This window comes from Malaclemys terrapin, chromosome 17 (genome assembly GCF_027887155.1).
Source record: "Malaclemys terrapin pileata isolate rMalTer1 chromosome 17, rMalTer1.hap1, whole genome shotgun sequence".
NCBI classification, from domain to species: Eukaryota; Metazoa; Chordata; order Testudines; family Emydidae; genus Malaclemys; species Malaclemys terrapin.
In genome coordinates this window covers 10,609,185-10,633,088 of record NC_071521.1, presented here as the reverse complement: position 1 = coordinate 10,633,088, position 23,904 = coordinate 10,609,185, and the positions used below count along the sequence as shown (strand labels likewise).

The 23,904-nt window shown below is 39.2% G+C and overlaps 1 protein-coding gene across 3 annotated transcripts in view; it reads right to left on the bottom strand.

The window, feature by feature from the left end:
- Positions 1–1,231: 1,231 nt before the first annotated feature.
- The window catches only part of MED27 (mediator complex subunit 27), a 180,883-nt gene continuing 158,210 nt past the window's right edge, over positions 1,232–23,904 (bottom strand). Inside the window, exons 5-7 of one of the 3 annotated variants that reach the window (XM_054007644.1) lie at positions 18,913–18,954; positions 4,935–5,012; positions 1,232–2,204 (exon numbers count right to left, since the gene is read on the bottom strand). In XM_054007644.1, the coding sequence (XP_053863619.1) occupies positions 2,070–2,204; positions 4,935–5,012; positions 18,913–18,954 (255 nt within the window). In that variant the 3' untranslated portion in view covers positions 1,232–2,069. The other 2 variants (XM_054007642.1, XM_054007643.1) reach the window with 2 other exon arrangements.

Below are 23,904 nucleotides of genomic sequence, written 5' to 3'. Positions count from 1 at the left end.
AAGCTGGGCTGGCCTAAAAAAGTTCCAGATATAGAATCACACCCGGAATTCTTAAATTCTGAACAAAGTCCCTTTTTTGCATTAATGGTGAAACATCTGTGTTGCAATGTTTAGTCCTTTACATTAGCAACAGGATGTAAGAATGTTTCACTGAGGGTACATCTATACTTACCTCTGGGTTCGGAGGTAAGCAATAGATCTTCTGGGATCGATTTATCGTGTCTTGTCTAGACGCAATAAATCAATCCCGGAAGTGCTCGCCATTGACGCCGGTACTCCTGCTCCGCGAGAGGAGTACGCGGAGTCGACGGGGGAGCCTGCCTGCCGCATGTGGACCTGCGGTAAGTACCTTGTAATTCGAACTAGGGTACTTCGACTTCAGCTACGTTATTCACGTAGCTGAAGTTACGTATCTTAGTTCGAACTGGGGGGTTAGTGTGGACCATCCCTCAGTACCATAACTATATACAATGACAGTTGCAACCTCTCAATTTTTCAGTTTCTGTACCTATTTAAATAATAGCATCTTGCACCGCTGGACTGTAGACTTAATCCACTGATATCAGCAGAGCACTTTAAGCTCTTTGCATAAAATGGACTACGTGCAATACCTTACTGAACATGGCCACCAAGAGGAGATAACTTTACTCAACAGTCTTCTCTAAAAACAAAGTCTTCAGAAAGATTCTTCTCACTTTTCAGCAAGAGGCACTCTCCACACAACCGTAGGGGCTACAAAAATGAGTTTGCACCATTAGGATTCAACATCAAATCTGCTGAAAAATAAACAATTAACAGTGACAGCCCTTCTCTAGCCCTCCCCCTATTGGCTTCATTAGGTTTGTGAAGGTAATAAAGGTGCACTAAAGGGAAGCACAGCCAAATGACTGATAGGGACAGGGACAGATACAATCTATGATTGCCCAGAAAAGTATGAGAGGCTACCTACACTCAATCAGCATTTATTTGCAACAACCCCACCTTGAGTCATCAGTGAAGACTGAACCAGAGACTTTCAATTCAGGCTTATTACCTGTGCTCTTATGCTCTGTGGGGACCAGCACTATAGGTGGACATGTTACCCTTAGCTAGAGTGCTATAGGAAAAAAAAAAACCCACACAAGTTTTAAATCATCACACTGCTGAATAAGTATGTCTGCACTAAAGAAGCTGTGCTTAAAGCCTAAATTTATTTTAGAACTTTCAATACTAAAATGGGGCAAATGAATTAGACACACTGTGACTGCTCACCACATATTTTCTAACCACTCAATACCCGCAGATTTTGCTAACATTTTTCATTGCAATTTTAGTAAAGGGAAACATCTGTTTCCTCTCTCAAAAAGTACAATCCATCTTCCAAGCTGCCACATGCCTTTGAAATTTCATGTTTATCAACACTATACTCTCTTCCAGAATAAGAGCAGCATAGAGAACCATCCTTGCAAAGAAAAAAATTCTAATAGCATTGTTTTTTAATTATTCCAGTTTTTTAAAAAGTCAAAAACTGTGAAACACACACAAAATGAACCTAAAGTGTGTTACAGAGTAACAAAGTAAATGACACATACTTTTTGAATACAAAGTTTTTTTATAGTTCACAAAAATAAGTTTGCCTCCATTGTGAATTTTGTAGCAAAATGTACATTGTACATGGATATTCTCATTAAAACATCAGTTATTCATTTCAATGACTACAACTGACAGTTCCCAGAGAATGACTTCAGCACAAACACCCCAATATGACCATGTATGATCTGCCTATAACAGTAACTTTTCCCCACCTTTTCCCTTGTGCATTAATTGAAGTAAAAATAAAATAAAATAAAATAAAATAAAATCCTCATTAGTACCTTGGACAGAGACTTCTTTTTTAATGGCCAAATGCATAGTGCTGCTTTACTTCTCAGTAAGAAAACTTCACTACAGGAGGGAACGTGTATATTAATGTTCAGAAAGGGAATCAACTAATGAACCATCCGCATTCTTCAGAGCTCATCTGAAGGCCTGTTCTGTCCATAAGTCCCATTCGCTTTCCTTCTTGCGAGATCAGGGACTGGGTCATGCTACTACTGCCTGCAAGTGTCATGAAAAGCCTCAAGCGTTCGGAAATCTCTCCACGTAGGTGGAAGGCCATCCTGCAAAAACTTTCCACAGCGCTGGCATGGAGCCTGGAACAGCTTTATGTAACTTCTTAACCAGGTCTAAAAAGAAAAGCATAGAGAGAAATTAAACAAACTGGATATGGATGCTCCCCAATGTTATCATTCCTGTCAAACAAAATGATACTGAGGATCGAGAACGTACCTTGGCTTGCGCCCAACAAGATATACAGTGATTTTATAGAAATGGAAGCATGCAGAAAACTACAAGGTCACAAGACAGCTGATTTTCATTTTGCTGGAGTCCCTACTCTCTCTCATTAAGCAACCTGGTAAACAGAAATTCATGCTGGGAGAAGAAGTTATTTGTAGCTAAAGGGTCACCATGGACAACCAATGCTCCTCACATTCCAACTGACATAGGATTATGCTCCATCATTCTCTGATACTTGTGCCCTGGTAAACTGGATATTGGTTTCTTTCTTTTTGTTATTCCTCTACCACACCTCTGCTGCAGTCACAGTGCAGAAACCTGAACTCTTAATAGATGAAGATACAGTATATGACTTTCACATCAGGTTCACTAATTTTCTTTCTAATGTAGTTTGAAGATAGTACTTATTGGTCATAAAAATACTATAAAATCTTATATTTGATGATGCTGCTACAAAAGAAAAAATGTTGTCAAGTGATAAACAACAAACAGCTTAAAACATTCCCAAGTAAAGGTTTTCTCTCTTAACCAGGTTGTCATAGATAAGAATGTACATTACATAACTCAATTCCAAACTCAAGGAGATATGCAACTAAAAAACTCAAGACAAGCAGCTTCACAGTGTGAAGGATGCACATGAATCTTGTCATTTAAAGTCCTACTGAATTACATCAATAAGAGAAAATTGTTCTCTGAAGAAGAGGTCAAGTGAATTTATTGAAACAAATCCTTGCATCTTCATCAGAGCCTTCTCTATAGCAGCAGAATCTAAGGCAGTCAATAACTTTCCTCAAAAAGAACTAGATCATCTCTGGGTTTAGCAGTAACTGTAGGGACATGGGCAACAGAATACTATAGGTAAGCTGCAGCTATTCACTTCAGCTCTGTTTGACTTAGCTTGCACCAGAGAAAATAAAATTGTCTGAACCATAATATAGAATTAAGTAAATGAAGTTAAATTGTACATTTAAACACCTTTTGAAAGAAAAATAATGTACTTCATTACATCCTGACAAATGGACTGAACACCTGACATGTAAAAGGACCGACACATTGATACTTATGATGAGCTTGTGTTTTTGCTTTGCTGAAGTTTTCAGTAGTGTTTTATCAAATCAGTATGACAGGTCGACGCACAGGCAAATGTGCTACCGGTTCTTGAAACATTAGTTTTCAGGTACATCCTGCAACATGGATTGGACCAGTAAGGCCTACTTCTGCCATTTTGTAGCTAAAGACTCTCATTGTAAGATGCTCCCTAATAGAAAAGTGTTTTACACAAGTATTTTAGCTTGGTGGCCATTTTATAAATTAACTAAATAAATGCAACAGGTAAAGGAGTTCAACAGTTTTGAAATCAGACTTCTAACAACTGGAACATGAAAGAGCAATTTACAACTTCCCACGTGGGAATCTAAGTTTTCTCCAGGAGTGGTGGAGACTGATGGGAGACAAAGCAAACCGGATCCTGATTTTAAAAAATGCCCATGTCTCTATCACTTATTCTGGACAGTTATAAAAAAGTTGAAATAAATTTTATGAGCAGTGAAAAAGTGTTTCTTCGACAGTAGGTGGGGTAGATTGAGCCCTAGCTGTTTTCCACTGCCAAACTATATCCTGCCAGAAAGAGTACTGAATAAGGAACCATTGTTCTTACTCACCAGACAGCAGTACAGTTTATACAGAAATCTGTTTTTACAAACAAAATTATAAATATATTCAAAGTTTATACGTGGTGAACTGAAATCTGTATATGGAGACAGATTGGTTTAAATAAATTAGTATCAGAGGGGTAGCCGTGTTAGTCTGGAATAAATAAATACCTAAATAAATTAGGTAATTCTTAATAAATAGTACTACTTAATATTTCAGAATAAATCATTCTTTCTGGTAAAACTGTGGGACAGGTCTGTGGGGGTGTGTGCGCGCATGTGCACAAGTGCGCACTTGTCCCCTCTTGATTCCGAGAGCCAGTCTGTGCCAGCCGTGGCAAGAATTATGCCAGAGTTGTGTGGTCCCTGAGGAACCAGGTATGAGCTGAAGACTGACGTAGCAAAGTGGAGTGCCAGCCAGCCCCCTACCGACATGTCCTCTCCCATCCCTCAATGTGCACTCCATGCCAGAAGGTACGGTTGGTAAAAGGCAGGGCTCTGCTGCTTTTACGCCAGTTAGGGGTTCTCCTCAAATGGGAATTCTCAGCTGGCCAATGACAGCCAGAATCCAGCTCTTTTACATTGCTTGAGTCCAAAGGGGACAGATCATAACTGAGAATTTGGCCTCATTTGCATGTCAGTTTCAGAGCTGACCCCAGACCAGTTTCACAGATAAGATTTAGCAAGCAAACACTGAGAGCTATAATGAGTTATACAGTTGTATATACAGGAATCTTCGAATACCATCCAACCCAGTATACTAAGAACGGCACTATTTACTTTAAAGAGTATTAATTACTAATAACATTGGCTACCTTCTTCAGTTGTGAGTTGAGGAATTTAGTAAATAATTATTTTTAACCACTTTAAATATGGGCAATTACTCTGTGTAACAAACTGCCTGGTATCACTCACTCTCACCAGGCTGAAGTCCAGCTGGAAGAATTTCTTTTAAAATAAGCTTACCATGAAGGATCTGACCACCACATCTGGCATCTGGGGCAGCTGGTAATGCAATAAAGCAGTGGTTGCATGATCTGTCACCTGTACCACAGATAGAAGGGAAAGACCTCCTTATTAATTCATTGTTTCAGACAAAGATGTGTTACTTTATATAGAAACAGCATAATATCTCAAAAGGAAGATGTGAAAAAGAATTACATGACACCCAAGATATTCAGAGAGCAACACAAAGATGTTTATGTGGCTTTCTCAAACACAGTCCCATTCTTTAGCTCTCTACACAAGATAATTCATTAAGACACAAATGTAATTAGTGTTTTCATCCACAAACACTAAAAACTAAAAAGCACCTTTAAAATGCAACAGCATGGTAATAGCTAATAATATAGGGAGGAAACAGGGTTTAAGTCATTAAAGAAGGGGTCTGTAAGCCGGGAGAAATAGGTTCTATTCCCAATTCTGCTAATGACTCACTGAATGACACTGGGCAAGTCACTTAATTTTTCTATGCCTCCGTTTACTGACCCACCTTTGTAAGGCACTTTGAGATCCTTAGGTGGAAAGCACTATAGAGGTTTTCTATATAAATTATGATAGGCAGAAATCTTGAGAAAAGAACAGTGTAATATTCAAAACAAGAGCTACATCAAGGAATTTGCTTAACTTGTATTTTAGCTTTCTACAGTGAAGAAGAGTAGAATAATACCCTCCTGGCTGTGGCTCTACAAAGGAAACCCAGTGTGCACTACAGAGTCATTAACAAGCTGAACCACTAGCAAACAGCTTCAGAGGAAAATCCTAAGTGTTCTCTTCTTTATAGGCCTACATTTCCTTTTTGCCATTTTTCCTAAGTTTTATGTTCCCTTAAGTCACGTTGATTTACTCTATGGAGGAAAAGATCCACAGTGATGAAGCAGAGAACTCACTAATTTTGAACTCAGAGAACTAATTTTATTCATACACAAACAATTTTCCCTTTTCTGGATGAGGAAAATGATTTTCAAGTTTCAATTCCAATACCAAATGTAAATTGTCTAGGTAGACAATCTTGTGGGAAAAGGAGTGGAAGACCTCTTAAAAGTCAAGCTATTTTATACTATTTTAAAAAAATGATTCCACTCTTCCCCACAAAGATTTCATATTTGACAGCATTATTTATCTGTATAGTACCATGTTTTCATGGAAAAATGGATACCCTCTTCTAACAGAAAAGGAAAGGAAAGATCATTCTTAAAGTCCCATTTAAGGTTGTTTACATCAAACCGATACAGATTTAGCACTCTTCTTGGTCTCCTCTGTAACCAAGACTCTACAAATATGTTCATGGTCTACTTACCAATTTACACGGGGAGAAGGTTTCTGATAGCAGGGGGCTTTTTAATCTACCAGACAAAGTCATGACAAGAGCCAATGGCTGCAAGTTGAAGTGAGACATATTGAGACTGAAAATAAGATGGAATTTTTGTTTGACAGTGCTGGTACTTAACCATTGGAACAATTTACCATGGCTGTGGTAGACACTCCATCACTGAAGTCTTTACATCAAGACTGAGGGGCTTTCTAAAAGATATGCTGTAGCTCAACCGTAAGTTATGGGCTTGATGCAGGAATTATTGGTGGAATTCTCCTGCTCATGTTATACAAGAAGTCAAACTGATCACTCTTGACCTTAAAAATCTATGACTATGATCTTATGGTGCTTACCAGCATCACCCTGGATATAAGAATATCAAATTATATCATTGTCCAGTGGTTAGTTGTGTTTTTTCAAGAAAGAGACAGGCTCCTCTCTAATTCACACAGTACAGTTGGTTACCTCAAACTTCCTATACTGATAGTTGGACCAAGGTAGCCTATTTTTCATCAAGCCTCATTTTAAAGCATATTTAACTGAATTTAAACTAATACCATGAAAAATACTAATTTCTTTGGGCCAGATTCTGCCATCAATTATTCATGTAGACTAATACATTATTCTGAAAATAGCCTCATTGATTAAAATGGTACTACTTATGGAGTAAATTGCTGCTGACTGTGAATAAGATTATCTTTAGGGCAGGGACTATATTTTCCCACGAGTGTGTACTGTGCAGAACATAATGAGGTCCTGACCCTAACTGGGGTCTTTGGGAGCTACCGCAATATAATGATAATTAGCAATAAAATAGTTAATTATTAACAACAAACAATAGTAATTTACAGCTTCCTAACTTAAACCAGTCAGTCATTTCTTTAATTAAATCTCATGGATTATGATAATCTCTTCACACTTCAAATCCTACTAGCTATTTTTTTTTTTTAGAGATAGCACTCAGATTTATAGGACAGTACCAGACTTCAAAAAAACAGGCAGTTCTAAAGATATTTATGAGTAACAGTTCCCCTTCTACTGATATTTCTACCTCTAATGAACAGTATTTTCCCCCCGAAAAACAAAGCTGTTTTTTCTCAGCATTGAAGATGTGGGAAAAAGTTGCTTGAAGAGAAATATTGCCATTAACAAATTCAAATTCACTGGCTACTTTGGCATAGCTGCACATATGCTGTTCCTATTGTGATGTAAAGCTAATGAGATTCCACAGGGAGATAAAAGCCATCCCAGCACTGCTGGAACACTAATAATGTTTTCTGAACAAAAAGGAGGCGATTCATACCATAAGCAAGTGCTGATAAAGAAAAAAGATGCTCCTAAAAAGATCAAAGTGGGTGTCAAATTTTGGGAAGAGGAAAGGGGGAATAACACCCCACAAAAGTAGCAACAAACATTGTGATGCTGAACAAAGCAAAGAAAAGAGATGCAAAAATGTCAAATTGTCTAGTGGAAGGGGGACCAAACAAAACAGAGATGAAAAGACAAAGTGCAAACTGTCCAAGATTAAAAAAAATTAAAAAGAAAGGTAAGATCAATACAGAAGGCTTTACTAATGGAAATATTATTTCATGCCAAACCAAAGTAAATTGCACATACACCAGCTCATTTCGGGGATATTTTTTCTTCCATTCAAGTTGGAGTTGCAAGATAATTTATTTTGTGTGTTGAACAACATTTTGTATATACAGGACTTGTTTTATTAACTTCTCTTTTACAGTTATCACTTCTCTACACTATCTTACAACATTTCTGTTCCCCTCACCTGTCCCCTTTTTTCCTGATTAAGTTGTCCTCTAGCTAGTACACAAACTGATTAGACAACTACTACTCTGAGTTGCAGAAAACCTCTTCCAAGAAATTTTGCAAAAAAGCTTCAATTGTCACAATTCATCTTCTGGAAAATACCTGTGAGTTTTTCCAAATAAAATGCAAGATACACTATTGAAGTTAAAGACAAGTTTTGCTAAATGAAATATCTATCATTTAACCAGACACGTTCACATTTTACAGCAGAGCCTCAAAGCAAAAAAAGACTCCAGTTACAATAAAAATGGACTGGTAGAAACATGCTCTTGGGGTCCTGTCTTCTGAATGAACTTACATTTCTACTGGACTGGATGAGCAGATTTTGGTTTATCAAAATACAATTGTGTTTAAATTTGAATAGAATCACTTTCCCTCTTGTTAGCAGTTATTTAGATTGATCTCTGGCACCAAACCTAACATTTTTTTGTTCATTTCTGCTTATAAAACTGCTTATAAACGTAAACTGCTTGAATGCACATCTTTCTTCCAGTCTAGAGAGATGCCTGCATTCTGAGTTCAAACCGCAGATCACCAGGCTTCCGTTGGGTCAAACCTAATCTTTAACATGACTTTACGGGAAATAAATTTTCAATACTTTTTCTCTAAGAATAACAATTAGGTCCCAGTAAGTGAGGAGAGTAGTCTGGGTATTTGTTCACTCTGAGGAACTACATGCTGAGCCCACATTGCTGCTCAGCAGTAGAGTGAAAAGGCAGGTACGCCTTAGTTCCTTATCGCATCTGACGGCTCAGCTTGTTTGCTTGGTAAGGTTATAAATAGCTCATGAGATCAACACACAGTGATAGCAACAAACAAAAAGCTTTGCTGTTTGTCTGAACCAACCCATCCTCAGCCTTTTTCCAAAATTTCTTATCCACTCAATGGTACTATAAAAGGCAGTGGTATATTATTATTCCTGGAGGTTTCACTTTTCAGAAGTGGACAGCAGGGACAGCTCCAGAGTTTTGGCCGCCCCCAAGCATCCAAACAACAACAACAAAAAGCCGCAATTGCGATCTGCAGCGGCAATTCGGTGGGAGGTCCTTCGCTGCGAGCAGGAGTGAGGGACCGTTCGCCGAATTGCTGCCAAACAGCTGGACGTGCCGCCCCTCTCCGAAGTGGCCGCCCCAAGCATCTGCTTGGTAAGCTGGTGCCTGGAGCCAGCCCTGGTGGACAGTATCCAGGAATGACAAAATATCAGAATTTCTGGTGTTGCAGATTCATTTAAAAAGTACAGTCTTGTTTATGGGTGGGTCAGGGTAAATGAGTGCTTCCAAAATTGTGACAAAACCCACAAAGGTAGGGGTGTTACTTTGCACTATTATGAAGGGGACCTATTAAATAGTCTGGTTTCTTACTATTGAGGCTGACAGGGGCTTAAAGAACTAATAACATAGGATGTTAGAATATAGGAATTGCTATACTGGTTTATACCAGTTGTTCCTCTGTTCTAGCATCCTGTCTCAGAGTGGCCAGTAACAGAGGTTTCAAAGGTGCATGTAAAATCCCTGTAGTGGATAGAATTTTTTAATCTAGAGGTTGCCTTATGACCTCAAACTTAAGGGCTGACATCCCAATCTAATGTATCTGTGAATGTTCTCAAGATACATATAAGTGTCTATTGTTTTAAAATCCTACTAAGCTCTTGTCTTCCATGTGATACGGTAGCAATGAGTTCCATAGGTTAATTATGCCCTGTGTAAAAAAAATTCTTATCAGTTTTTAATGTGCTGCCTTTCAATATAATTTAATGCTCCTTTGCTCTTATTGAAAAGAGTAAAGAAGAATACTTGGAGATGAATGAGAGGCAAACAGCTCCTATCTTCTCAATTTCTCTTTCAGGAAAAAGCCTGTGAATCCCATAAAATAGGGGAACAAAAGCACTTTGGTGAGGTCACAAAACACAGCAAAGAAGAAATAATGTATTCATACATAGCTTTAGGGCTGTCAAATGATTTTTAAAAATCATGATTAATTGTGAGATTAAAAAACAATTGTGGTTAATCACAGTTTTAATCGCACTGTTAAACAAGAGAATACTATATTTAAATATTCTACATTTTCAAATATATTGATTTCAATTACAACACAGAATACAAAAATTGTACAGTGCTCACTTTATATTATTTTTTTATTACAAATATTTGCACTGTAAAAAAGAAACAAGAAATAGTATTTTGAAATTCACCTCATACAAGTACTGTAATTCAATCTCCTTATGAAAGTGCAATTTACAAATGTAGAATTCATTATTATATTTTATATAACTGCACTCAAAACCAAAATAATGTAAAACTTTAGAGCCTATAAGTCCATTCAGTCCTACTTCTTGTTCAGCCAATTGCTCAGACAAACAAGTTTGTTTACATTTGCAGGAGATACCGCTTCCCGCTTCTTATTTACAACGGTATGTCTACATTGGAAACTTCAAAGCGCTGCCGCGGGAACTCTCCTGAGGCAGCGCTTTGAAGTGCGAGTGTGGTCACGTCTGAGCACTGGGAGACAGCTCTCCCAGCGTTCCTGGTAATACACCTCCACGAGGGGATTAGCTCCAAGCGCTGGGAGCATGGCTCCCAGTGCTCGGAGCCTGTCTACACTAGCGCCTTAATGCGCTCAGACTTGCTGTGCTCACGAGGGTGATTTTTCACCCCCCTGAGCCAGCAAGTTAGAGCACTATAAAATGTAAGTGTAGACAAGCCCAATGTCACCTGAAAGTGTGAAGAGGCATTCGCATGGCTCTGTTGTAGCCGGCGTCGCAAGATATTTACGTGCCAGATGTGCTAAACATTCATATGTCTCTTCATGCTTCAACACCATTCCAGAGGACATGCTTCCAGGCTGATGACAGCTTCTGCTCGATAACGATGCAAAGCAGTGTGGACCGACTCATGTTCACTTTCATCATCTGAGTCAGATGCCACCAGCAGAAGGTTGATTTTCTTTTTTGGTGGTTCAGGTGCTGTAGTTTCTGCATCGGAGTGTTGCTCTTTTAAGACTTCTGAAAGCATGCTCCACATCTCATCCCCCTGAGATTTTGGAAGCCACTTCAGATTCTTAAACCTTGGGTCGAATGCAGTTGCCATCTTTAGAAATCTCACATTGGTACCTTCTTTGTGTTTTATCAAATCTGCAGTGAAAGTGTTCTTAAACCGAACAACATATGCTGGGTCATCATCCGAGACTGCCATAACACGAAATATATGGAAGAATGTGGGTAAAGCTACGGTGCAGGAGACATACAATTCTCCCCCAAGGAGTTCAGTCACAAATGTAATTAATTAATTATTTTTTTAACAAGCATCATCAGCATGGAAGGATGTCCTCTAAAATAGTGGCCGAAGAATGAAGGGGCATACAAATGTTTAGCGTATCTGGCACATAAATACCTTGCAACACTGGCTACAAAAGTGTTTTGTTTTTGAGTGCAGTTATGTAACAACAACAAAAATCTACATTTGAAAGTTGCACTTTCACGATAAAGAGATTGCACTACAGTACTTGTATGAGGTAAATTGTAAAATACTATTTCTTTTGTTTATCTTTTTTACAGTGCAAATATTTGCCATAAAAAATAATATAAAGTGAGCACTTTACACATTGTATTGTGTTGTAATTGAAATCAATATATTTGAAAATGCAGAAAAACATCCAAAATATTTATAATAAATTTAATTTGGTATTCTATTATTGTTTAACAGGGTGATTAAAACTGCAATTAATCATGATTAATTTTTTAAATCGAGTTAATTTGTTTTGAGTTAATTGCTTGAGTTAACTGCGATTAATTGACAGCCCTAATAAGCTTGTATTCTTAGCAACTCAGGTTTTGACAGAGCTCACATGCATATGCTCCGTAAGAAATACACCTGGAAATATTGAGCTTGGAGGAGAGAAAGACCACTTCATCATGGAACCACAGAGCCTTGAGGCTCAGAGAAATCCAGGAAAGAATGAGAGATGGTGTGTAGGCAGCTCTCAGTAAGAAAAACATAACAAATGATTGAAGTTTCTTAAGTAACTGCTTCCTCAATACAGTATGGAAGGATACAGGAGTTTTCCTGAGGGTAGGGTTTGGTGGCTGGGTCCAAAACCTCTGAAAACCAGAAATATTTAATCTGCTTGGTTTTCTTATTTGGACTTGATCAGACATTTAATCATTGTTTAGCCAGCTACTTAAATACAACCAAGTACTGATCATGCAAGTAAGCAATCAGCCAGGTGACCCTCGAACAGTCCATCTCCTCTCTTTGAGCGGGCATCATCAGTAGTCCAGTATTCAGCTCATGCATGCATTCATCCCACACATTGTTTTATTCAGATATTATTGACAAGAATACATCTTCATACATTACAACACTTGTGTGTCCTTGTAACGGTGACAATTGTGCCCTGAACTTCATTAGTTTGGGACTGCAAACCTCTTAGACAAAGACCCGGATGCACAGCAAGAAATGCAAATAGCATCATGCACTGTCAATGATGTACTGCTGTCTCTCCTCCCTGAAAGAAACTAGCATTTGAAAATTTGGAGAAATAGAACCCCGAATACTAGGATATATATGACTACTCAAAGCACTCTGTTTGTGGAAGGCATGTTTTATTTCATATGTTCAATTCTCCTGTGGTTGCATCTTACTTGTCTTGTTCTTGCAGGATTTTGTACACTGTAATTTTTAGACTGATCATTTCCTTACATTACAAACAGCTTGTTGAATAAAAGATAGAAGCATGATTCGCCTTATAAAACATGTACATATGCATTCAGGTCTACACACACTATTTTATCATCCATAATGTCCTCCTACCTCTAGATATTTTAAAGATCATGACCGACTACACAAAGGAAAAAGCTAAGCAACTGTTTAACAATTAGCCAGAAAATACTGGAACTAGCTTGTTTGCTGGTTTCGCCAACTATCTTTTAAATCTCTTGAAGCTTGGGTTCAAATGTAGGTAGGATCTCAAAGAAGAAATCTAAAGGATTGTTTAGTCACAGCTGTACATGTGAAACCATCATACAACCAACTTGCAGTCTGACTACTGTGAATTGCTGTTAAGGGGTAACCCACTATTAGGCTACCAGGTGTGCTGTAGGTCAAGACTGAACTGGCAGGAATACATGAGAGTTTACGTGGTGCCTATGGATCACATAGCTAATTGGGGGGTGGGGGAGAGGGGAAGAGAAGGAATAAATTACATTAGACAGAGAAACTAGATCTTGTTACTGAAGGGCTCAACTAATAGTTAAGACCACTAACTATTAGAAGTTAGCCACTGGTAGAGCGTTTCATTCACTACAACAGAAACAACTATACCAGGGGTGGCCAACCTGTGACTCTGGAGCCATGTGCGGCTCTTCAGAAGTTAAGTATCAGAGGGGTAGCCGTGTTAGTCTGAATCTGTAAAAAACAACAGAGGGTCCTGTGGCACCTTTAAGACTAACAGAAGTATTGGGAGCATAAGCTTTCGTGGGTAAGAACCTCACTTCTTCAGATGCAAGTACTTGCATTACAATAAAAAAGCAAGTACTTGCATCTGAAGAAGTGAGGTTCTTACCCATGAAAGCTTATGCTCCCAATACTTCTGTTAGTCTTAAAGGTGCCACAGGACCCTCTGTTGCTTTCTTCAGAAGTTAATATGTGGCTCCTTGTATAGGCACCGACTCTGGGGCTGGAGCTACAGGCGCCAACTTTCCAATGTGCCGGGGGGTGCTCACTGCTCAACCCCTGGCTCTGCCACAGGCCCTACCCCCACTCCACCCTTTCCCACCCCCTCCCCATAGCCTGCTATGTCCTCGCCCCTCCCACTCCCCCTCCAAGCCTCCTGCACGCCACAAAACAGCTAATTGGGAGGTGCGGGGAGGCACTGATCGGTGGGGCTGCCAGTGGGCGGGAGGCACTGGGAGCAGAGGGGGGGAGCTGATGGGGGTTGCTGACATATTACTGTGGCTCTTTGGCAATGTACATTGGTAAATTCTGGCTCCTTCTCAGGCTGGCCACCCCTGAACTATACTGTCCTTTTTTCTTCTACTTTCCCTCTGAATGAGAAGCTATGAAGCTTGCTCCAGTCACTACAATATTTTCCTTCAGTTCAGCTACTTGGCATTCCACACCCCTCACCTCTATTCTTCAGATTTCACAGCAAAATTTAAACACAGTAAATATTTCTAAATTTCTTGTCTTATTCCTCCTCTTATGTTACTGAATGAAGACATGTGAGGTGTTAAAATAGGGAGGTTAAATATCAAAACAGTCACCGCACCTGCCGAGTTTAAATGTCAGAAAAATATGGAAACACACAAACCTTTTCTTTATGGTTTGTGGTTTTGCCCTTTCAAATATTCCCCCCTTATTTTTAAGTTCCATTCTCTGAGACTAACCCTGCTGGTAGATTCGGTGGCTATGAAAGCTTATTCACCCCAGGATGAAGTTCAAGAAGTCTCCAGGGAACCTTAGTAAATGACTGTACATTTTAGCAGTAATGGGCCCACTGGGAGTTCTCCCCCTTGGTATTATACACACATGGGTATCCTGTCTAATAAGGAGGAGAGAAAAGGCTTGCTGACACAGCCAACGGTTGCAAACAAAAGTCAGGACAAATTTAGCTTCATTTGACAGGGTTGGATAAAAGATCACAGGTCTTTGGTCCTTAACCTAGAAAGTCATGCTGCAGTCCTGTGAGAATTTGACAGGGTTTGCAGCTTCCATGAGCAGATATCTTGTGAGCTCCAGATGTTGTTATATTGTCATTGAAGAGAGTTCGGAAACTACGTCCAGCTTTTTAAAAATAAATGTCCCTGCCCTTCAAAGGAATGATGGATTCTGCAGTGTTAAAGGAAACAGACACAGTGAAAGGGCTTCCTAGCCTCCTTGGTGGAAGTCATTGTTGCTCTTCTGAGAAAGTGAAAACAGCTATTTCAACAAAGGGTCAACACTGATTGCACAGAGAGAAAGATTTCATAGACATACAGATATGTTGTGACATGGGTAGACAGGTAGAGAGAAATTCAAAAAATGGTGGGAAAACATTTATTCTGGAGACTTAAGAGTGCCACAGTAAAATCGTTTCTCCAACACTACTTTATCTGATACCCTTTAGCTCATGCTGCTATATCATTATTTCAATGTACACCTCTACCCCGATATAATGCGACCCGATATAACACGAATTCTGATATAACGCGGTAAAGCAGTGCTCTAGGGGGGTGGGGCTGGGCACTCCGGAGGATCAAAGCAAGTTTGATATAACGCAGTTTCACCTATAGCGCGGTAAGATTTTTTTGGCTCCCGAAGACAGCGTTATATCGAGGTAGAGGTGTATTAAAAAGAATCTGATGAAGTTATGCTCCCATCGGAGAATAAAAAAGCAAAATCACAATAAGAGCTGAATATGCAGAATCACAGCATTTTCCACCAGCTGTTTACAAATGTTGACTATATTTTTCATAGGTCCTAGTTTTAACTTATTTCCCTATTAGTGCACAGTTATAGGCTCTGCTACTGCTTCTCAGGAACAAATAATATCTTGCATTTCTATAATGCTTTTCATCCAAGGAACTCAAAGCAATACAACCAAGATTCAGAGCTTCTGTGAGGTAGGAAAGTATAATCCCTATTTTAAACATAGGGCAACTGATCCACAGAGAGGTTAAGTGATTACTCAAGGTAGCGCAGTGAGTTAGTGACAAAGCTTGGAACAGAACTCAAAAACCCTTGCGTAACAGACCCTTGCTCAAGCCATTAGACAACATTTCCTCCCTCCAGCAACCATGTGCTTCTTATTTTAAACTAATCCGTTTTATATTATTTGATTAGTTTTCTTGGATAGGAAAGATAAATAGTAATTTAATGTTCAGATAATTTAATTCTATTTCAATTATGAATGAAAAGTTGTAGATTATTTGCAATGAAAAATGAACATAAGGACAGCCATACTGCATTAGACCAATGGTCCATCTAGCTGAGTCTCCTCTTTTCCAGTAGTGGCCAATGCCAGATGCCTCAGGGGGAATGAGCAGAACAAGCAATCAGTGAGTGATCTATCCCCTCTTATCCACTCCCAGCTTCTGGCAGTCAGAGACTAGGGACATCCAGAGCATGGGGTTGCATCCCTGACCATCTTGGCTAATAGCCATTGATGGATCTGTCCTCCAGGAACTTATCTAATTCTTTCTTGAATCCAGTTATATTTTTGGCCTTACAAGTTCCACAGGTTAACTGTGTGTTGTGTGAAGAAGCACTTCCTTTTGTACGTTTTAAGTCTGCTTCCTATTAATTTAATTGGGTGACCCATGATTCTTGTGTTATGTGAAGCAGTAAATAACACTTCCTTATTCACTTTCTCCACACCATTCATGATTTTATAGACCTCCAACATATCCCTCCTTAGTTGTCTCTTTTCCAAACGGAAAAATCCCAGTATTTAAACTCTCCTCATAGGGAAACTGTTCCATACCCTTAATCATTTTTGTTGCCCTTCTCTGTACCCTTTCCAATTCTAATATATCTTATCTTTTTTGAGATGGGGAGACCAGAACTGCACGCAGTATTAAAGGTGTGGATTTATATGTCAATTTTGGTGGGTTTGTGTATATGATGTGCACTTGTGCTTTGAGAGCTGGGCAGAGAGACCAATAACTTATTTCCTATACAGCCACTAGATAGATATGAGATGGTTAACGTTTCTTTTCACTACTGATATGTATTCAAACTAGCACTCTACATATTTTATTGAATTTAATTAACTTAGTGTTTTAAAAGAAAATTTAGTGAGTTAAATGTGCTGCAATGATAGTGCTAGAGAACAAAGACTCCCCATTACCCACTGGAGTGGGGTTTGTGGGCAAAGGAAGTACAGGCTTCTCCATACTTTCTCACCAAACTATCTCACTTCTGACCTGACGGGCCACCACCTAGTACATGCTTAAACTTCTGGATTGAACTGAGACTGCCAAACTTATTTTTTATGGTCATTTTGCACCTAGATACTACTCTGATTATTGCCCTATAAGTATCTTAGTTAGAAGTTAGGTAAAATTATAGGGCCAACTAGCATCCATGATGGTGATGGTGGCTATTATGTGGATTCTTGACAAGTAGGAACTGTACTGAGACCAACTTGCTTTACTAACTATTATGCAGCCACTGGTGGCATACACTGTAAAAGAATTCCTCATCTTTTTACCAATTATATTTATAGTTTAGAATGGGTAGCTGATACTTCTACCCACTTGTCAAACTGATTGCACTAAGGTGAGAACTATTACTAAGTATGTTGGTTGGTGCCTTTTAAAAATATATTCTAAACTAAAACATCTAAGGAATGCCTATTATGATGATTTGCAATACATTTATGCCCAACATGTGGTAGGCACTGTACAAACATATAGGAAATCCAGCCTCTCTCTCATGAGATCATAATGTAAAACACATATGGAGAATTTCAGAAGACATACTTAATTACAAAAACCTAAACCTGTTCCATTGCAATAATTACTTCAAAGCATCATTGATAAAGGTTTATTAAGATTAATTCTGCACTAAATTACTTTCCACTGCATTCTTCTCTACCTGACATAGGAAAGAAAACTGTTTTGTGGACAGAGAAGAATTAACAGGTTAAAGAATTCTTTACCTGTCTCTAGAGTCAAGAAAGAACTACAGTGGAATTCTTTCTGCCTTAATACTAGGCAGGGAGGGACTGCTACATACCTCCCCAAAAGCTCTGATCCTTCGCAGGTTAATATCATAGGTCAAAACTGTTTTTCTTTTGACTGCACATGAAATCCTGGGATTTGAGTTTGGATTCTTGGAAACATTTATGCCCAAATACAGGTGTTATATCTTTAGTTTTGACCCCTGCTTTTATGTCCTTTAGAGTCCCTGACCCATAGTTGTTACATAAACTACAGAAGTAGATGAAAGGAATAAAGTAGCGTGAGCCTTAAATTCCTTGAACTGTGGTTTAAATGTAATGAAATTGGAATTTAAAGCCAGTTCAGTTTGAACTTGCAACATTTTGGCCAAAGGTTTTCATAGAGAAATTTTATTTCACTTGCCTCAGAAAAAAAAGCACAATGTCTAAAAGTGTCTTTAAACTCTTGGCAGGTTTATATTTACTGGGCTTATTTTTGTCTCATACCATTCTCACATTCGTTGAATGCCCCTGATTTCAGTGGAATTACTTTAGTTTACAGGAGCATGAGAGGACAAGCAGGTCCAATAGTTAGCTTTAAGGTAAAATTTTTAGAAGTGCCCAAGTCTGACTGACTTATTAAAATTAAACCTCAAGAAGAGGAATGTGTGGAATTTCTTTCAGAGCAGTTTGGAAAAGGTGCTGTTGACTTGCCTCCCTATAGAGGGTGCACTTTTTCCTTTAAACTGAGAAAAGTAAAAGAATAGATTTTTAGACTTAAACTACTTAGAATTAATCTCAAGCTCAAAAGTGAATAAGTGAAAATGATTTCTCAGGCTAGAGAGGAGAAAGTCCCATAGTTTGGTCCCCGATTGCCTTGGCTAGGGTCAGAGATATGCTAGGATATAAGTGTAAAGTAATCTCTGAAAAACAAAAAAGCATATCCTATTTTTGTCCTACTTACTATCTTCAGTCATTGGAGATTATATTTTGTTCTTTGCAAGCCGTGATGGAAGTTTTATAATCACATTAAAGATGGCTGACAAATAACACAAAACCTAATTGCTTTTGCAAAGTGTTTATCTATTCAAAAACAAGAAGTTCTGCAAGACACAGAATCCACATTTCTTTTATAGGCATTGGGTAGAAAGTAAATGTTGTGGGACTTACCTTCTGAAAAACCTGATAGTTGGATTTGGACCATATGTCAACCTGTAGTCAGAAAAAAAAAAAGTTATATATTACCACACATGGATTCATAAGAACACTTTATTAGACTAACATTTGTCTTGAAAAATCTATAATCCTCATTACCAGAAATAAGCAGTCTAAACGAAGAGACAGAGGAGCATATTTGTTTCTTAACATTACCTTGGTTTCCAGTGTGCAGGCTGATGGGGATTGCTCAACCTCAACAGAATGTTTTAGGATTTTTCTCTTGCATTCACTCACTGGACTTTACTAGGTTAAAATGACTTTATGCTACTGAGTTAATTGCTCCGCAAAACTAGACTATAAAGCCACTCTGCTGCCCTCTTTTTAATCTGCCAAGACCCACTTAAATTGCCTAAAGGAAATTACCAACTGATAATGGCTAGATGGAGGGCCAGTAAAGACTTCCAATATTTGTGTGTGTGTGTGTGTGTGTGTGTGTGTGTGTGTGTGTGTGTGTGTGTGTGTGTGTGTGTGTGTAGAGCTCTTATTTATATTTAAAAAGCGCCAGGGGCATCTATATTTTGTAATGGGAAATCCCAAAAACAGTTTCAGAATTTGACACCTGGTTAGACACAAGGCCAAATTTTACTTTGCATCCTATCCCTTTTGTGCCACTGAAGTGGAGCAATTCTGGTCACAGCTGTCATGCCCCTATGTCCAAGTGATCCAAAAGGGATCGAATGCAAGCTAGACTCTGGCCAAAAAAATTAATAAGATGTACAGTCTTCAGTCAGTTGTTGGGGATTTCCCATTACTAAAACTAGATGGGCTGGCACATAAAATTGACACATTTATCATTATTAATTGAAGTGAAGAGGATATCAGCTGATATTAATAAAGGAAGTCAAGTTTTGTGTGGGTCATGCTGAAGATATATTTGAAACCCTGGCACTAAGGATTTAACACAAGAAAACTTGTCATCTGTGAAATTCCACTGTTACCCTTTAGTATTCAACTACAGACATTTCACATACAGACACAATTAATGAAATGAGTTATGGCATATTTTATTTTAGTTTTAATATGGTAGTATTGAACCTCGAGTGCTTTGGTGCTAGGCCACCTAATAAATATTAGAAGCAGTTTCCTTTGAAATATTATAGTGCCTCTGACTTCAATAACAGTTGTGTGGCTTTAGTTATATACACATCTACATGTAAGGGCTGCAGGAGCCTGTGGGATACAACAAGAAAAAGTAGTGCAGGACTTTTAAAGTGGTGTCTACTAACAATGCTGTTCTAACTTGGTTTTAACCACTATGTGTTCAATCTGACAGCTGAGATATTCATAATGCCGTTTCCTAAAATGGGAAGTGGTATTTTCCACATAAATAATGTTTTCTATTATCTCAGTTTCATGACCCAGCACTTCTGAGCTAATTTTACAATAAGAGGAATAAAAGGAGAGACATTTGATTATGACACACACACACACACACACACACACACACACACACACGAGACAGACCATTGTAGATTCTCAGCACAACAAAACCCATTTCACATGTGCACACTGTTAAAATGCCTAGAAGTTTTCAGTAGTCAAGGGTGGTTTATACACCATTTGAACCAGAAGGATTTTATACAATAAGGTCCACACTTTAAAAAAATATATATCTGTTCTATAAGATTATTTTGCATTTCTATGTCACCATTAATCAGTAGATCCCTCAAAGTGCTTTACTTGCAGTAGGCACATGACTGTCTAAGGTATTATATGAGCCAATTACTGTAGTATCTCAGTGACTCGGTGTCTTTAATATTCTGACCATGTATTTAAAGACTACTCATGTAAGCAGGGCTTGCAAGTTATGCTTAAGCTCAAACAAAAGTTTGATATGGGAATTAAAGGGTGATGGTCTATGGCCTGCATCATGCTTAAGATGAGACAGTCATAATGGTCCCTTCCAGCCTTAAAAAACAAACAAACAAACAAACGTGTTATCTTCTAGAATTCTCCTATGACGTGGGTATATATTATTCCCATTTTACAAGTGGGGAAACTGAAGCACAAAGAGGTTAAGTGACTTGCTCAAGTTCACAGAGCTGCAACAGCTTTCCAGGAGTCCTGACTTTGTACTGTGTTGGCCATTAGACACTTCTGCCCCAACCTTCACACACATCTAAGAAGGGATCTAATGAAATAAAATAGTCCCTGTTTTGCAATGAATAAGGCATACGGTGTTTAAGTTTCATTTTATTAAAGCTGTACTATGAAATCTTATAAATGAGTCCTGTTGAACCAATGTGCAACCTTAGAGCCAGCAAGATCTCCTAAATTCATTTGTAGGAGATTGTGCTGATCTATGTGAATATTTATCAGCTTCAGCCTGTCTCTATAACAAGGGCATTTCTTCTAATCTTTTGCTGGTCCTGTGTCCACGAGTAAGTGATTCAGCAACAATTGATACAGAACACATTTAGCTGAATTAAGCTAGAGCACTGGTCTAAAGGAACCAAATAAAATACCCCCAGTATACTGTACTTAGAATTCCAAACAGGTGGGTTTTTTTTTTTTTTTTTTTTTTGTTAAGCTAGATTTAAGGTTGTGGGTACCAAACCTATCTGTGATTTCAATATATTTTACTTTTCAAGAATATAGGAGCTAAAAACACCAAACAAATAGGAGTTAAGGTTGCACTTCTCAAACAAGGGACTGATTCACACATTTACACAAGCACAACTGATATGCTAGTGCAATTTTAACACAGCCTTCAGAATATACTGTCTCGGTGGAGATAGCAAAGATGGCAACTTCCTCCCTCCTTTCCTGACCTCCAGCTTATTTCCTATTACTAAAGGGCCTCTTATAGTCACAATTTCTCATCTGCAAATCTTATCATGGAAATCACACTTACTGAAGAATTGTGCTGCAGAGATACTTCGCTTTCATTTGAAAAAAATCATTTCTAACCTTTATGGGTGGGTAGAAAACATCAAGAAAATGAATCAAAAGTAAAATGCTGCAGGGAGTCTGTGCAGTACACCTCTACCTCGATATAACGCAACCCAATATAACATGAATTCGGATATAACGCGGTAAAGCAGTGCTCCGGGGGGGCAGGGCTGCGCACTCCAGTGGATCAAAGCAAGTTCAATATAACGCGGTTTCACCTATAACACGGTAAGATTTTTTGGCTCCCAAGGACAGCGTTATATCGAGGTAGAGGTGTATTTGAAACAATAGCTGTGTGGCCTGATCCATTCACTTCTGTCACAGCCCTGTGGACTCCATGATTCTGCAGCCACAGAAATTGGCATTTTCCCCAAATACTATGGAATTCAGCATTTCTGCCACAGAATTTGCTGTTTTGTTGTAGCTATGTGCCCAGCATTTTGTCTTCTGGCTTCCTGCCCTTCTGGGACCTACATGCAGCTGTGTCTTGCACTCCAACTTTCCCCATGAAGAGGAATTAACTGGATTAAAGTGCATGCTCCTCCATGGAGCCAGGCAGCAGAGAGTAATAGGTATCAGAGTGGGCACGTCCAGCTTGTAGCCAGGAAGTGGAAGGAGCCAAACGTTTGGGCTGTTGCATGGACAATAGCATACCAGCTAAAACCCAGCGAACTGGGAAGGTGACACTGCTGAAGCCAGCTAAAAGCTCCCCACTCTTGAGGACGAATGAGGTTCTGAGCTGGATTATTTGGCATTATGGGAGCCAAGAAATGGAGCCAGGACACCTGAAGAGAGTAAGGAAAAACCCATCAGGAAAAATAAGCACTGTCTAAAATGAAGACTTTTAGATCAATGAGTTTTTTTCAGCTATGAGCCAGAGATGTGTTTGAGTGTATATGGGTGGAGGATGGCAATTCAGGGTATTTAATGGCAGTAGAATATTGCTGTGGAATTTAAGGGTAGCGATAATTTTTGGCTCCATTGTGCCATGAAGTACACAGGGCCCTGATTATTAGTTCTCTTGGATAGTACGTTGATGGCCAAACAGGACTGGAGCCCTGTACAGAGGTAGACGTGATACCTGCCCCAAAGAACTACCAACCTACAGCCCCAATCCTGCAAAGATTTACGCTTGGGCTTAAATGCATAATGTTAACACTGCATTGGAGTTATTTTTATCATTTAATTATATTATTGTTTATACATTTTAACAGGTTTTTTACACAAAGGAGAAATCAGACAATCGAAGTGTTTGGCAACAAATAGGAACAGATCCTATTTACTAAGTTCTGCTAAAGTTTGCATTCTTACATATAAACAGGGTTAGTTTTGTTTGGTCAACCAACCTCCTTCTTTAAAATAAAGTATAGCTATACAATTATTTTAATTTTTTTTCTGTTATGGTAATACCCAAAGGCTCCAATAATGATCAGAACTCCTTAGAAAGGCCTGGTCCCTGCTCCACAGAGGTTACAAACTAAATTGAAACAAGTCACAGTGAGTGAGGGTAGGTCTATGGCAGCATTTCTCAAATGCGGCCACAGCCTCCTGGGCTGTGATGGGGGGAGGGCAAAGTAGAGCCCACGCCCTGTGGCTCCTGGATGCTGGGGCCAGCAGCAGAGGTTTGGCCCTGGCCCCCTCTGGAGTCACCTGAGGCACAACGCTGTAGGAGCAGGCAGCCAGTACATTCCCCACCTTCCCAGGGGTGCTGGGGCTCAGACTTTGGGCTTCAGTCCTGGGATGGCGGGGCAGCAAGCTCTGGCTGAAGGGCTTCAGGCTCCAGCCCTGGGCTCTGGCTGTGCAGTGGCAAGCCCCAGGCTCTTGCCACATGGCTTCAGGCTTCATCCCTGGCCCCCGTCTTCTGGCCACGGGGCTTCAGGCTCCAGCACCCTCACTGCCTCCTCCAGCCACCCACCCCCCATCTCCCTTGGCCCCCACTGCCTCCCCCAACCCTCCATCCAGGGCTTAATTTGTCCCCAGGCTTGCCAGGGCTGATTAAGTCTGCTGTGAAAAGTGATACTTGTATGTTTGTTAATATCGCTTTTCACAACA